Source organism: Mercenaria mercenaria, unplaced genomic scaffold, assembly GCF_021730395.1.
Source record: "Mercenaria mercenaria strain notata unplaced genomic scaffold, MADL_Memer_1 contig_5058, whole genome shotgun sequence".
Taxonomy (NCBI): Eukaryota; Metazoa; Mollusca; class Bivalvia; order Venerida; family Veneridae; genus Mercenaria; species Mercenaria mercenaria.
Genome location: NW_026463339.1, coordinates 51,552 through 68,432, shown reverse-complemented (window position 1 = coordinate 68,432; position 16,881 = coordinate 51,552). Strand labels below are relative to the sequence as shown.

Below are 16,881 nucleotides of genomic sequence, written 5' to 3'. Positions count from 1 at the left end.
CAACAAAAACAAAACAAACAAAAGAAATGGCTAGATGAAATTTTACTCTTGCCATTGAGTCATAATGAAAAGAACTTTGATGGAATCCTTTGGTAAATCTTCCCAGGAGAGATGTTGCATTTGTTGTATTTAAAAGGCCTTGCCATTACATATATAGACTTGCTGGAAGGTGAAAACCAATAATAAGCAAGTAGATTAGAGCATCAGATGTAAATACACAGTTAAAATTACATGATATGCAATTCAAACAAGTTTTATGGGTATTAAAATCCATAGATTAGTCCATTTGCAATTCTTTTATTGATACATGCATATTGACTCTTGGACCTCAAAATCAAACCACTCAGTTGATAATGACATGCTAGATGTTCTTCTTCCCAAGTTCCAAGTTTATTATTTATTATTGTTTATTGCATGAACATGTGTCATTCTTCAGTGTGAAAAACACTCTTTATGAGATGTTTATGACAATTAATTTAGTGCTAACTTAATATATATATTAACTTAAAAAGCAGTTTTATGAAATGCTGAATACATCTAGTCTTCAGTAGATGTTTTGTTAAAAAATACAACACTTAAATAAAAAGAAACAGCAGATGGAAAATATTATATTTTTTGACACTTATCATACATCCAGTCCAGTTTTGCCAATATACAATTCAAACCAAAATGATGGGGTAATACTCTTGAAGCTTACCTGATACTGTGAGTATATGAATATTTTGTCTTTCCTGCTTAAGAAGTTGCTAATGTGATGTATTCTGATGCATTTGGTTTGTTCAAATATTCAGTTGGATATTTTGATGTTAAATTTACAGGCAGAGAAGGGACAGATAGAGATGCAGAAAGCACTAGAGAGCACAAAGCAAGCTTTAGAAGCTCGTATTGATGAACTGCTTGCTGAGAAAGAAGGAGCAATAACTGCTGTAAAAACACAGTTTGTTGAGTCTTCGAAACAGAGTGGCAAAGATAAGGTAATTGAAACAAAAACATATAGAGTACTGTATTACTTATTCAATGAATGGTCTGTATATATTTCTACATTCTGTTTAGTTGCATTAGGTACAGGGGATGTCTCAGATATTTACCTAGAAGGTAGAACAGTGAGAAATATGACTGGTCTGTATTTCTATTCCTTCCACTATAATTCCACTATAATTATGGTGCAATTAAAACCTTAGTCTCATATATTATAAGTAGTCTAGCTTTTTTACACTGGTACATATTAAAGCAAAACAGGTTAACCAGATTCCGATTCAAGAGGTCTGTACTGGTTCTTCCCAGGAAGGACAGCTTAACATGTATCAGTGCTATACACTGGGTACATTAAAGAACCAGACTCTATTCACAAAGAGCTAGGCTAAGTTAGCCGAACAGGCCTGTGTCTAAAAACAATTTCTCTCTACCTGTTCTGGGGGCTTTATCTCACTCTGTCCCTGTAATCAAATTGGTCTGTGTACTAGTAGCGGATGAAGTTCGCACCCTGTGTGGCTGCGTTTTCTATATGTAAAGCGCCTTTGAATGTGTTTATCATGAAAAGGGCGCTGTATAAATCTGGTATAATAATAATGATTCCTGTATAATCAGATTTGCTGTAACAGGTAACAGTGTTACAACAAACAAGAAAGTTTAGACTCTGCTTAGAAGTGTTAGAATATGATAAACCAGAATGCAGGGAAATCTACCATTATTGCAGGCTGCCTATGATGCATTAGTAATGGAGAAAGTTACTCTAGAGAAGAAGGTGAACACACTATCACAGGAAGTTACTGACTTACAGAGACAGGCTTACAGTGTTTCTGACCTACAGGTAAATAATTAAGTCGAAGTGAAACTCTTGTTCTCTTGAAATTTGAGATACCAAGTTAGTTTCAACTTTATGTAATGTCTTTCTGTACATAATGTCAACAATAAAGCATATCTTGCTGAAGTTGTTGTCAACCTTGTAATGTGTAGACAGTCATTGAAACATGATTTGTGCAGTTTGTCTTTCTAAAATGCAAATTTCTTTTTATTGAGAAACAACATAGTTGCAGAGCTGTGTCAAAAAGGTAAATGTAAGTAGCATTCTATCTTTTGACTAATTGTTGATATTATTTCATCTATTCAGAGAGAAGTTGAAAAATTAAAGAGGGATAATTTAGAACTGTGTGAACACATCCAGGAAAGATCATCTGACATTTCACCTCAACAAGTGCCAGAACATGCTCAGGTATGTTGATAGAGATATATCCTTTTACATTAGTCAGGCCAGGCACGTGTCCAGGTGGGGGGCCAGGGGGCCCGGGCCCCCCCAGCTGGCTGGCTAGTTACGATTTTTATTACTATGGGCCCCTCGATTAACAAATTTATACACCAGCGCAACTGGCTTGATTTGACAGCAATACACAGGCTAAAGAGCCATAAAACCGTATTCGGTAGTGGAAATTAGCCCCAGGCATGTCACAGGTAAAAGTTTACAGATCTGTGCATGCTTCATTGATCGCTTGATCATTACTTGATTGGGTAGTGGAGAAACTATTATGTTTTTTACTCTTTGGAAGTGTTATAAAATGATCAGAACATTGTTGGTTTTGTTAAGTAAATCTTAAAATGAATCTGAAAATTGAAACATTATGATGGTTGTATTTCATTTTTACATTAAGGCACATTCCCCAAATTTATTAAATTGATAGATATTTATCCTATCTTTTTACTTTACAACAATTATGAATTTGAAACTACTGTATCAGTTTTACTCTTTTGGGTCCAATAACCTTACTTAAAAACTCTCATAGTTTTAAAAGTAGTTTCTCAGTAAATCTTACAAAACACATCTAAAACTCGTTGCTTATGAGGTGTTTATACATAAAAATATCATTTAATATGTGCTGTGATGTTATAGTTTGTACAGTCAAAGAAGTATAAAATACACATCTATTTATTTTTATAGATCTCTGGTACATTTAAGAGTTCATTGTCATTTGAAATCTATGATGTAAATAGTAATTGTCATAATACTTTGTTTGTTTTGTTGGAAATCTAAAAACATTTGGCCATTTTGCAAATAGGATACCCTTAATAATTAGACTAGCCACTAGACTGATAATTACGGTATTTCTATGTTTTTTTTTTCTTTTTTATGTTCATAGAGACAAAAGATTTTCTAAGAGGACTGATGTTAAAATTGTAATATTGGACATAGTATATAGACTGGCTCAGTTCACTACATGAAATCATAAAAATGTGAATTTTTTTTTATCATAGTCTAGGAGCTAGTCTACTTAATAATCATCTTAAAACTTCAACATTTTTTTCAACTGGGTATCATACAGAAAAATAAGTCCATACACTGTGACTGTACAATCATACATACATTGAAAAGGCTTGATGAAATGATTAAAAAGTAGACTTTTCCTTAAATATATGATACATTCATGCATCCTTAAAGGTGTTTCAGGTAGCAGGAAAATGCATCTATTCATGTGCCATATTAAAAAAAAATCGCAATCGGGAGGGGTTACCCCTCCCGAACCCACCCCGGGTAGAGCTCCCCCAGCAAACAAATCCTGCACACGGGCCTGCAGGCTGCCCTTGACTAACTGTCACTGTATACAAAGGACAACCTCAAAAACTGTTTCACTGTAGTTTTAGAAATCACTTTTAAGGGATAGCTTAAGAATTTTATTTTGTATCATAATCTTTATTTTATATTTCCCTATCAGGTTTTTTTAGCTCACCTGTCACATAGTGATAAGGTGAGCTTTTGTGATCACCCTTCGTCCGTCGTCAGTCCGTCCGTACGTGCGTCCATGCGTCAACAATTCCTTGTCTGCACGATAGTGGTTTCATTTATGATTTTATTTTAACCAAACTTGCACACAACTTGTATCACCATAAGATCACGGTTCCTTTCTTGAACTGGCCAGATCCTATTATGGGTTCCAGAGTTATGGCCCCTGAAAGGGCCAAAATTAGCTATTTTGACCTTGTCTGCACAATAGCAGCTTTATTTATGATTTGATTTTTACCAAACTGGCACACAACTTGTATCACCACGAGATCTTGGTTTCTTTCTTGAACTGGCCAGATTCCTTTATGGGTTTCAGAGTTATGGCCCCTTAAAGGGCCAGAATTAGCTATTTTGACCTTGTCTGCACAATAGCAGCTTCATTTATGATTTGAATTTAACCAAACTTGCACACAACTTGTATCACCATAAAATCTTGGTTCCTTTCTTGAACTGGCAAGATTCCATTATGGGTTCCAGAGTGATGGCCCCTGAAAGGGCCAAAATTAGCTATTTTGACCTTGTCTGCACAATAACAGCTTCATTTATGATTTGATTTTAACCAAACTTGCACACAATTTGTATCACCCCGAAATCTTGCTTCCTTTCTTCAACTGGCCAGATTCCATCATGGGTTCCAGAGTTATGGCCCCTTAAACGTCCAGAATTGGCTATTTTGGCTTTTGCAGCCATATAGAGACTTCATTTATTGTTTTATTTGATACAAACTTCCAAAATATCTTCAACAACAATAAATCTTGGATTCCATGACGAATCAGATCCAATCGTAGGTTCCAGAGTTATTTTATATCTGATTACCTCCCCTGATTGTAATCAAAATTGATTTATATCAGTAAGTTTTTTTATAGGACTTATTTGAAATTTCATTATTGTTATTAGATGGACAGAGACAATCAGGGTAGATAACTATAGACTGGTTTTATGTCAAATTACCTCCCTTTATTTCAAATTAAAATGGGTATATCTCCATAACTAATGAAGATACTGATCTGAAATTTCATTTATGTCAACAGATTTATTTGGCAGATCCTTCTTTTGTTCACTTACAATATTTATTTTTTTAATTACTTCCCTTTTACGTTACTATAAATAGCTTATTTTTAGTAACTTTTTTATTATTGGCCGTAGGGAAAAACCGAGACCACTTTTCTGTGGTACAGCATGGATGGTACCTCCAATTTTTAGGTGTATTTTGACATATCTACACCTTCTAAGAATTTTTTTTTCTTTTTGGTTAAATTTTTCCCTTTGTTGTTCCTGTCCTTTGGACTTTGATATTTTACTGAGGACCTTCTTGTCCTCAAGTGCAATGATAACAGGTGATCGATATAGGGCCATCATGGCCCTCTTGTTTAATGATTTCTTTTTAGGTTTTAAATACCATTATGCATCATTGAATACAGATAACCTCCAAAATAATGGAAATCAGAATTTTTAACACTGTTTAAATAACTACAGAATTGCACAAAAAAAAATAACTGAGTTTGGTCCACAAAGTGTAATCTTCAGCTCGATTGTAAACAGTTGTTGCACAATATACATTTTTATTACAGTTTCAGTAACAAATTATGCCTGGCTCTTCTTTACTATAAAACAGCCATTCAGATTGCTTGCTTGTAATGTTTCTAGAGATAATACTGTTTTCCTTCACATTCTGCCATTAAAGTAAATCATTGGTTTAGTATAGCGATCACTTCACTTTTATGTCACCTTTTACTGTTAGTGCATGCTACACATTTCACCCTTTCACAGAGAGCAATAAATGAGCTGACACGAGAAAAGTCGGAACTGGAAGAAAGACTTGTTGATATACAGAATAAGTTTGAAGAAGTGGAAGACATGGCCAAGAAATACTCACACCTTCAGGTAAATACATGCATGCTTAGGCTTGTAGGATACTTCTTTTTTACAATAAAACTTGCCTTAAACAGCCAACCAGTAGAGTGATACAATCTGCCTATCTAAGGCAAGTTGCTGCTTAAGTCAAGTTGAAATTAAGTCAGTTTGGAAGTTAGTTACTGGCTGCTTAAGAAAAATGGCTGCTTAATATACATGACCCATAAGGCAGTTTCAGCTGTTACTCTATGCATCCCTTTACAGATAAAAACACATTGTCCTTAGTAGTTATGCATCAAACTTTGGACATTAGAAGTATGAAAATTTCTGTACCCAATTATTGTGTTTGCAGATGTACTAGTAACCTGTTCTTTAAATGTGCAGAAACGTCCAGTTTGTTTTTCATTAGCTCGACTATTCGAAGAATAGGGGAGCTATCCTACTCGCCCCGGCGTCAGCGCTAGCGTGAGCGTCACAAATGTTAAAGTTTGCGTACCACCCCAAATATTTTCAAAGTCCATTGAGATATTGTTTTCATATTTTGCATACTTGTTTACCAACATGACCCCAGTCTGTTTAAAGGAGGACGCAACTCTCTCAATCATTTTGACTGAATTATGGCCCCTTTTCGACTTAGAATAAATGTTGAAGTTTGCATACCACCCCAAATATTTTCAAAGTCCATTGAGATATTGCTTTCATATTTTGCATACTTGTTTACCATCATGACCTCAGTCTGTAAAAAGGAGGCGGCAACTATATCAAGCATTTTGACTGAATTATGGCCCCTTTTCGACTTAGAATAAATGTTAAAGTTTGCGTACCACCCCAAATATTTTCAAAGTCCATTGAGATATTGCTTTCATATTTTGCATACTTGTTTACCATCATGACTCCAGTCTGTAAAAAGGAGGAGGCAACTCTATCAAGCATTTTGACAGAATTATGGCCCCTTTTCGACTTAGAATATGCTTATTGTAATGTTAAAGTTTTACACATTGCTTATATTATACCATCAAGCACTGAGAATAGTCCCGGCCTACCTATGCCAGGATAACATCTAAAAATTGCTATAAAATGTCACATTCAACTTTTCTTTTTTTTGTAATTATTCATTTTTACCATGGACAAGATAGGACAATTAGACCTTGATGGTCAAAATTTTGTTTGGAGCATTTGTCATAAGCTTTCATGACTTTACAGACTTAAGGTAGCAACTACCACAGCAAGATTTGATTCTACAAAACAGCTTCCTTCTGTTTCATTTGATTAATTTAGGAAAATAGAGTTTATAAATTATGAATTGATTTCTCGAAAAATAACTGGATATCAGTTTAGTACTGATCGCATGTGAGAAATGAATTTTCATGAAAATCCATATTATGTAAGTTGTATACATGGTTTTTCTTTTAAATTATGAAAATTTGTTAATAGTCTCATTCAGTCGGTAGCCAAGTGGTAAACTGCCCACATTGAATGGTCATTGGTACATTCCTTTACTGTATTATACAAAATATTTGTAAAATAGTATCAGTAGCTCCATTGCATGGCACTCAGTATTCAGAGAATCTGGTTTCTCATTCTCATACCCTCATGATATTGGATACCATCCAGAATGACTTGTCAGTAGTGATTAATAGAGACAGTAGAAAATGTTTTACAACTGGCCAATAATAAATTACAGTCAAACTTTGTTTGCTTCAACTCGGATAACTCACCACCCTTCACTCGAATTCATTGTCAGGTCCCAGAAAAATTCCTGTGTAATGTAAATTGTTCGATAACTCAAACTACCAATAATTCGAACAGATTTTGTCGGTCCCGACAAGTTTGAGTTAACTAAGTTCAACTGTAGTATAAATAAAGCTCATACAGTAAATTTGTTAATTGCAATATAATTTATCAAAAGTCTTTCTTATGGTTGGTTTGTTTGATCATAGAAAACTTATTCTTACATTTTGCATTTTTGATGTGAGAAAAGTCTCCTTCAAGACGTTTTAGACTTTTTATTAGAGATGTTGTATTTGATAGTTTGACTATGGTCAGATGACCATTGGTCAGTCTGTGGTAGAAGAAACATTGATGGAAACTCAGGATAAACTGGCTGATACTGAAGCTAAGATGATGCAGTGTGAGAGAGAGCTGAAGGATGCTCAGAGATACAAGGACAAATATAAACTACTACAGGTTACATCATGCACATGGGGATAGAGTGTTTGATGCTGAAAATACATAACATATTACTTGTTCTGTTAATGCTTTGCACATGTAGTATTTGTAGAGCTTTTGATTGTTGCAGGTTTTAGACCACAGATTGGAAATGGAAGTGTGAAATTTATTCTATGCTCACTGAGTTATATGTTGTATTGATATTTGAATACTTTAGCTGGTATTGGTTGCAGCATATGCTCTAGGAATATGCTGTCTTTCTATGTGCACCATTTAAGGTACCTGAAGGTTTTGTTGTTTTTGGAGGTTAAAATTTTACATGCAAGTTACTATCTCCAAAACTAATGCAGATATGGAATTGAAACTTGCTGCATCATTGCTTCTTCGGGGTTACAAAACTAGTTGATAGCATCAAGTCCCATAACTTTGATTTGCATTTTGGTCAAATTATGTCCCCTTTCGAACTTAAAACTCTTTCGATATTTAACATTTTGGGTAATAATTTCCTGCTTCTGTGACAATATTTCGAATAGTCGAGCTTGGCTGTCTTACGGACAGCTCTTGTTTTAACAAACATTGAACCTGTTAGTATTACAAAATTAAATAGGACTGTTATGTTTTGATAGTCAACAATAGAGTGTGAGACAAAAGAGAGAAGTTAAATCATCGATTCTTCTATTTATTTAACTTCTTAGTGTATATTACATAGGTCATGTATGCTTTTAAAACTGCACCCATGAAACATGTAAGTTAAATTTTTCAATATTTAAGAGGTTACACACTGAGTACACAGGTGGCACAATTATTTGAAACTCAGCATTTTATATAATTTGGTTAGCCCCAGTTTGACCAATATTCAGGGCAAATAACTATTACTCAAAAACAGTTGATAGGTTGTGATTTTAATTTCCTTGTAACACACACCATTCCAAAACAAATTAACAGAAGACAATATATTTGAAGTAAATCATTTGATTCATTGACATTAGGGGAAGTTTTCACTTGCAGTGAATAGGTCAGTGGTGGTATGGAATCTTGGAACACGGGTTAGGCTGACTGGTGCCCATGATGTAACTGAAATGCTTTTGAAAACTGTATTAAACACATAATCCAGATCAGGCAAAGAAAACTGACACCATTATATCTCACAAAGGGAGGAGCATTGTTCAGTAATGACACACATCCAAATTTATTATATTTTCTTATTTCCTATAGAAAAAGTATGAGGATGTATGCAAGGAGCGAGACAAGGTATCACATCTTGCGAAGTCCTTAAAGGAACAGTTGAATAAGGCCAGTACAGCACAGAAAGAGGAACATGAGGATAAGGTTATTATGTAGCAGTTTTTCATCCTAATTATACTCTTTATATCTTAAACATCTGCTTCTTTAAACATTTAGTTGACAATACAACTTTCATGGCAGACCATTTATTACCGAGACCTTTTAAGGATGTCAAAACTTGAAAACGAGATAAAATTGATATGCTTGTTGAAAAATTAAGGAAAATTAAAAAGAGAAAGACTTGCTGTATCTGTTATCATTTCAGTCATTGCTACAGAGCTGTAAGGGGATTAAATCAGCAACATGTTGTTGTAAATACAGGCACTAATATTTCAATACAGTTTTGTTGAAAACCTGTAAAAATATTGAAATTTCTGTAAATTTGAAACATTCATGTAATATGAAATTCAAATAGAATGTTTGGAGATACAAATGCGTAAGTGTCTTCTGGATTCATGTAATTGAACTTTGGTTATCTTTTTTAATGGTTCTTGATGTGCCTGTGCCTACTTTTGCCCTCCATTATACTAGGTCCCTGTGTACCTTAATGATGAATGAGACTTTGGAAAAAAACTTTATATAAACAAAACTATCATCAGAGTCTGTCAAAATTATTTTTTATTCATATTTATTTACAATGTTATAATAAATTTTCAAGTTTTTGAAAATATGTTTACATTTACAGGGTAGATTTACATCAGTTCTTGATGAGAAGAAACAGTTGGAGGCACAGTTACAGAAAATCAGTGACAAGGTATGTATATTACATATAAATAAATTCATATTAGTACCTGAAACTTCATATGTAATGAAGCCTTAGACAGTGGTTATAGATTGATATAAAATCAATGGATCAATGAAATCTCCTTTGCTGAAAAGTGTATGCTGCTACCACAGAGTTAATTACATTGTCATAGCTGTTTAAGAACTTTTAGTGTCATAATGTCATTGTCTTGGCAGCTGTCAAGTGGGCTTCTAGTAGTACCTATCACAGCCTTAAATTTGTTGAGAATGCTTTTCTTAATGGTTATATATGAGGTCATCCTAGAAAGCACCTTTTGCATTGTTTAGTTTCAGGATTATATGGAGAATGCCTAAGTTTGCAAATTTGAAATCCCTTGGATTTCCATCTACTGGTTAAGTTGGAAAGATACTGTTTAATCTAACCCGTTTTTATACCTTCATGGCTAACTAAAACCATTACAGAATGATCATGCTTCCTCAAATGTCTAACAGCAGTAACTTATTTTACAGCTTCTGGAAGCAACAACAAACTTTTCAGTGAGTCAGTCTCAACATATCCGGGAGCTACAACAGTGGAAGGAGCAGTCTAGTAACATGGTAGATCTACAGAAATATACCAAGTTACAGATTGACCTTGTAGACAACCAGAGGTCACTCAGAGATCTACAGGAACTACTGAAAAATAAGGAAGAAACCTCAACTAAAGTGTTTAAAGGTATATTTCATATTCTTAACCATTGATATATTAAACTGCTTTAGGTTCATAGAAAAACAAAACAAAGGTTTACTAAAAGGTTTGATTATCTAACGTGAATGAATTTTGAATAAAGGACATTCCCAGGACATGCTTTAAAGAAGTTTATTATGAAAAGGACACAAACAATTTCAGCTGTTATAATTTTTGAAAAGTAATTTTTAGCTTGACTATACGGAGTATAAGGAGAACTATCCTACTCAACCCGACGTCGGCGTCTTTCCACGTCCCCACCTTGGTTAAAGTTTTTTTACACTTTCTCTTTTTTATCCCCCCACCAAAATCGAAGGGGATATTAAAAATGTTCTCCGTCCATGCGTGTGTGTCCGCAACGATCTTTGTCTGGAACATAACTCCAAAAGTACTGGAGGGATTTTCTTCAAACTTCATACACTGATAGAACACATTGGGAGGAAGTGCAATGTGCAAGAACAATAACTCTACCTTGTCTATTTTTTGAGTTATTCTTCTTTATCATATTTTCTTTAAAAAATTTGTCCGGAGCATATATTTTTCATGCATGGTGGGATTTTGATATATCTTGGCACAAATGTTCACCACCACGAGGCGGAGTGTCTTGCGCAAGAACCAGGTCCCTAGGTCTAAGGTCAAGGTCACACTTAGAGGTCAAAGGATACAAGAATGAAAACCTTGCCCGGAGCATTTCTTCTTCATGCATAGAGGAATTTTGATATAACTTGACACAAATGTTCACCACCACGAGACAGAGTGTCATGCGCAAGATCCAGGTCCCTTGGTCTAAGGTCAAGGTCACACTTAGAGGCCAAAGGTCAGATACAAGAATGACTGTCCGAAGCATTTCTTCTTCATGCATGGAGGGATTTTGATGTAACTTGGCACAATTATACACCATCATGAGACGAAGTCTCATGCGCAGTTCCCTTCTTTAGAATTATTTCCCTTTGTTGTTACTTTAAATAGCTTTTATTGTAACTTTTTCATTACTAGTCGTAGGGAAAAATCGAGACCACTTTTCTGTAGTACAACATGCATGCTACATCCAGTTTTGGGTGTATTTTGACCAATCTCTACCTGGTAAAGATTTTTGTGTGGACTTGCAATTTTTTATATTTTTTTATGCCCCCAGCATCTACTGATGCGGGAGGCATATAGTGATCGTCCTGTCCGTCCGTCCTTCCGTCCGTTCGTTCATCCGTCAGTTCGTCCGTCCGTACGAGGTTAACCAAATGGGACCGTTTCGTCTAGCATCAATACCCCTTACTAGAATGACTTGATACTAATGCAGATGTAACCTGTGACCTTTCCTCACCTTCAGACATAACTTGACCTCCATTTGACCTTGACCTCATTTTGGACTTAGGTTGCTTTATATGGGACATCTCTTGGTTAACCAAATGGGACCGTTTCGTCTAGCATCAATACCGCTTACAAGAATGAATTGATATTAATACAGATGTAACCTGTGACCATTCCTCATCTTCAAACATCACCTGACCTCAGTTTGACCTTGACCTTTACCTCTTTTTGGACTTAGGTTGCTTTATATGGGCCATCTATTGGTTAACCAAATGGGACCGTTTCGTCTGGCATCAATACCGCTTACAAGATTGAATTGATACATTGATACTAATACAGATGTAACCTGTAACCATTCCTCATCTTCAAACATCACCTGACATCAGTTTGACATTGACCTTGACCTCTTTTTGGACTTAGGTTGCTTTATATGAGCCATCTCTTGGTTAACCAAATGGGACCGTTTCATCTAGCATTAATACCGCTTACAAGAATGAACTGATACTAATACAGATGTAATCTGTGACCATTCCTCACCTTCAAACATCACCTGACCTCATTTTGGACTTAGGTTGCTTTGTATCGACAAGGATGCCACCGGGGGCATCAAGCGTTTATTGAACGCAGCTCCTTGTTTAAGATTAACTTCCCTTAGTTGTTTCTATAAATAACTTATATTGTAACATTTTTATAATTGACTGTAAGGAAAAAACAAGACCACTTTTCTAGGGTACAACATGGATGTTACTTTCCAATTTTAGGTGTATTTTAAGATATCTCTACCTGGTAAGGAGTTTTTTTGTGGACTTAGAAAAACAAAAGACTTACAATCATTACTAAACAACCACAAAATTAAAATTCCATTTGCAAATACAGCTGCTAGAGTGAAGAAATTTGCTGTGACGGGCGTATATTGTGACATTCTGGCACTCTTGTTCCCTGTTAGCTTTCCGTTCCTTCTTTTTATAGTAGCCATATAGAAAAACATCATAGCTATACTGTTCATGAAAATTTAAAAAATTTAGCAGTAAACCACCTCACCACTGACTTATTCTTTCTTCCACATCTTTAAAACCCTTGATGCGGACCACAACTTAACGGTTCTTCAAAGCTTTCCCCAAAATTAATACTTTCAGACATTAACTTGCCAGGAACTTTAGCCTTCAATTCTAATATGCCCGGCTGGGGGATTGGCCATGTCTAACATGGCTCTTGTTTCAACTTATCTCTGTAATTACTTGATGGATTTGATTCAAACTTGAAATACTTATTCCTCATCATCATCCACATCATTTGACATAAGGGCCATAACTCTGGCACCAATATTTTATGAATTATCCCCCCTTTTCACTTAGATTTTCAGGTTAAAGTTTTGATGCACTTTCATTCTATCTCTGTTATTACTGAATGGATTTGATTCAAACTTAAAATAGTTGTTCAACATCATTACCCACTTCATATGACACAAGATGCATAACTCTGACACCATTTTTTCATGAATTATTCCCCCTTTTTACTTAAAATTTCAGGTTAAAGTTTTGGTGCACTTTCACTCTACCTCTGTTATTACTGAATGGATTTTATTCAAACTTAAAATAGTTGTTCAGCATCATCACCCACATCATATGACCCAAGATGCGTAATTCTGGCACAACATTTCATGAATTATTCTCCTTTTTACTTTGAATTTCAGGTTAAAGTTTTTATGCACTTTCACTCTATCTCTGTTACTACTGAATGGATCTGATTCAAACTTAAACAATTGTTCATTATCATCACCCTTATTATATGACACAAGGTGCATAACTCTGGGACCAATTTTTTATGAATTATTTCCCCTTTTTACTTAGAATATCAGGTTAAAGTTTTGATACACTTTCACTCTGTCTTTGTTATTACTGAATTGATTCAAACTTAAAATAGTTGTTCAACATCATCACCCACACCATGTGACACAAGGTGCATAACTCTGGCACAAATATTTAATGAATTATTCCCCTTTTTGCTTAGAATATAATTATATAGTGTTTTGATACATTTTATCTTTACCTATTACTTTAAGTTGATATTTTTGACATAGACTCAGGCTATTGTGCAATATCTTCATCCACAATTGGTCATTAAACACTCCAGTGACAACCCTGTTTCACTATCCAGCATCGAAATAGTCGAGCGTGTCTCCTGTGACAGCTCTTGTTGCAGATACCTCGTGGTGTTTTCTTGCTTTCTTCAGGGCACTAAGAATTGTATCCAGTAGTTTGACATGTTAGGCAGAACTTTATATATCAAGGCATCTGTAATAAAAAAAATGCTCAGAAATTATTTTCAATTTCTTCGAGCTAATGTCCTGACTATTGTGAAACCAAGCACAAAAATTCAATAGGAAAAGCCTAAGACTGAAATAGGTCTCGAACCAGACATCATTTTTAATCAGTCAGATATAAGCATGTACTTATATTTATGTTTGTATATCAGAGACAAGTGAAAAGCACCATGAGGAAGTGAAGAGCTTAGAAGGACAGAAGGAATCACTGATGAGAAAACTAACGACACTACAGCAGATACTTGATGGTCAGATAGACAAGTTTAAGCAGCAGGTGGGTAATTTAGATAACTGTGTCATTAATTTCCCTACAGAGTACTTCGTCCAGTTATGTCATGACTTAGAAATTTTGCTTTTTGGAATTGTATAATTCTTTTCTATGTGAATTAAAACTCTCCCACTGGCCTTACCTATTGCCTTTGAATTGTTAAATTCATTAAATGTCATGCAGTGATGTCAGCTTAGTGCATCTCCTAGTACATCTCTTTATGACTGCAGTGAATTTTTATGAAAAATTGTCAAGTGCTGTTAGTTGTTCCTACGGTTCACTGCAAATGTTGTAATAGTTAATTCATGTACATATATAAATTAACTGTTGCAGTATGAGGCAAGTGAGAAGAGGAATGCTCTGGTAGTGGACCTATACAAGGAGAATGCTGACCTCATTGACGAACTGTCTCGGGTGGAGGAACAGAAGAAAGATGCTGTGTCTCGCTGCTACAGACTTGAGGACCAGTGTAATAATCTACGCAGAATGCTCAAGAGAATGGCAAAAGTAGCAATAACTTGATCAAGACTATAAATTTCGTGGCAAATGCTACCTTTGTATGTGTTCAAAGTGTTTATGATTGCACTTCAACAGGGGAATATAATAGATGGTTATTAGTTTTATTCTAATGTTTGCCTAAGTAGGTGAGAAGTCGCTTTACACGAAATCTTAGTGCAAGACGATGATGAGCACACAATGCTTGCGATTTCTGAATACTTTGCAGTGTTTTAAGCATTTTGTAGTAACACTAGATTATAGAGTATTAGAAATCAAATCCATTATATCTGTTGACCACATCCAGATGCCTACTAATGTAAAACATGTTTGGTAAGATCTTGTTAAATACTTATTGGCAGCTGAGGATGAAAAACAATGAAGCTTTAGCTTTAATTATGAGGTTTTCAAGTTGAAGGAAACTAGATATCAAAAGTTCAGTGGTTTGTAGTGTCACTTTTGATATTCATATTTACGTAGTCATTACAAACATGGACAACTGTCGATAGTGCAGCCATATTATTTCAGGGATGTGATAAATATACCCATTTTTACCTAAATTTGAGGATGAAAAATTACATATTTACACTCTTGTATATACATGTACCATCTGTTTATATTGTATATACCATGTGTTTTCATATCTTGTGTAGGGAAATCTTCTTAATTTATTTACAGTTGTCTGTGATACTTGTACACCTGAAATGCAAAAAAAAAAAAATACTAAAAGAGTTATTATATTTTATTTCCTATTTAATTGACATCATGAATAAAATTTGCATTGTATATTAGTGGTAATGCATTGTATATTAGTGGAGATGATTCGCATCACTAACATGCGAAATATCATAGATGGCTCATATTTCATCCATGGCCAAACACTAAAGCAGACTAATAACGCGAAGGAAGTGTAGGAACCTATCACATTGCCCACGCGACATCAAGGCAACTTGCTACAAATCATTGGTTCTACCTCAGCTCGAGTATGCGTCGTCGGTATGAGACCCCCACGTCCGGTCCAACATCAACAAGCTCGAGAAAGTCCAAAGGAGGACAGCCCGGTTCTGTACTGTTGACTACAGACACATCAGCAGCGTTACCACCTTGATGCAAGAGTTGAGCTGGGATACACTAGAATCTCGTCGCCAACAAACCAAGACAGTAATGATGTACCAGGTCATCAATTACTTGGTGGACATCCAAGCCCAATTACTGATTCTAACTGGCGTACACACCAGAGACCATGCAAACAGATTCCCCCTTCAGCCATTCACCCATGTTAATGCATACAAGTACTCATTCGTCCCTTCCGGAATCCAACTTTGGAACAGGCTACCAGAAGAGGTATTGTCAGCCCCGTCCCTAGATGTCTTCAAGACCATCCTAGGACAGGCTGCACAGACCAGGATGGACAGGCTACACATGTAACTCTGGAGCAGTGTGTTTTTATCCTGATTTTAGATGCACTTATTTTCCCTTCACACATGTGCATGTGCGACGATGCTCCAGAGGAGTCGAGAAGGTTTTTTCCTCTCCTGCCAATAACTCGTCCATTACTTGACACAAAATTAATGTTCCCCATGAATTTACAATGTGTTTTGTGCATTACCCATATCCTTAACTCTAAGGTCACAGTCGAATGTCAATATGTTTTTGAGTCGGTTAAAGGCTGAAAGCCTTTTGACGAGTCATTGCTGTTCAGCGATTCTCTAAATGGACCGAATAACACGTGAAGGGATGTAGTTCCATTAGATTTCTCAAACTTCAAACAGTTCACTGCATGAATGAAGTTAAGTTGTGTCAATTCCCTTTGCTATGACCAATATACGATGTAATCTGTCATATTTATGACTTGTAATTGTGCAATACTCGAATGTAACTCATTAAGCATAAATGTGCATTTTAAGAATTGCGCAGGCTTACAAAGCTTGGGTAACATC

The 16,881-nt window shown here is 35.4% G+C and overlaps 1 protein-coding gene across 1 annotated transcript; it reads left to right on the top strand.

Moving 5' to 3' along the window:
* The first annotated feature begins 788 nt into the window (after positions 1 to 788).
* On the top strand, positions 789 to 15,663 carry LOC123529936 (ninein-like protein). Its single transcript, XM_053535746.1, has 10 exons — positions 789 to 974; positions 1,697 to 1,810; positions 2,111 to 2,212; positions 5,543 to 5,656; positions 7,658 to 7,813; positions 9,011 to 9,124; positions 9,765 to 9,833; positions 10,334 to 10,538; positions 14,331 to 14,452; positions 14,780 to 15,663. The coding sequence occupies exons 1-10, from the start codon at positions 804 to 806 to the stop codon at positions 14,966 to 14,968; spliced, it is 1,356 nt and encodes a 451-aa protein (XP_053391721.1). The 5' UTR covers positions 789 to 803; the 3' UTR covers positions 14,969 to 15,663.
* Positions 15,664 to 16,881: the final 1,218 nt, after the last annotated feature.

Bases quoted from the DNA above. Each gene is read 5' to 3' on its own strand.
- LOC123529936 (XM_053535746.1), top strand. From the start codon at position 804: ATGTTAAATTTACAGGCAGAGAAGGGACAGATAGAGATGCAGAAAGCA. The intron at 9,125-9,764 runs GTTATTATGTAG...TTACATTTACAG, and splicing joins AAGAGGAACATGAGGATAAG to GGTAGATTTACATCAGTTCT. The intron at 10,539-14,330 runs GTATATTTCATA...TTTGTATATCAG, and splicing joins CTCAACTAAAGTGTTTAAAG to AGACAAGTGAAAAGCACCAT.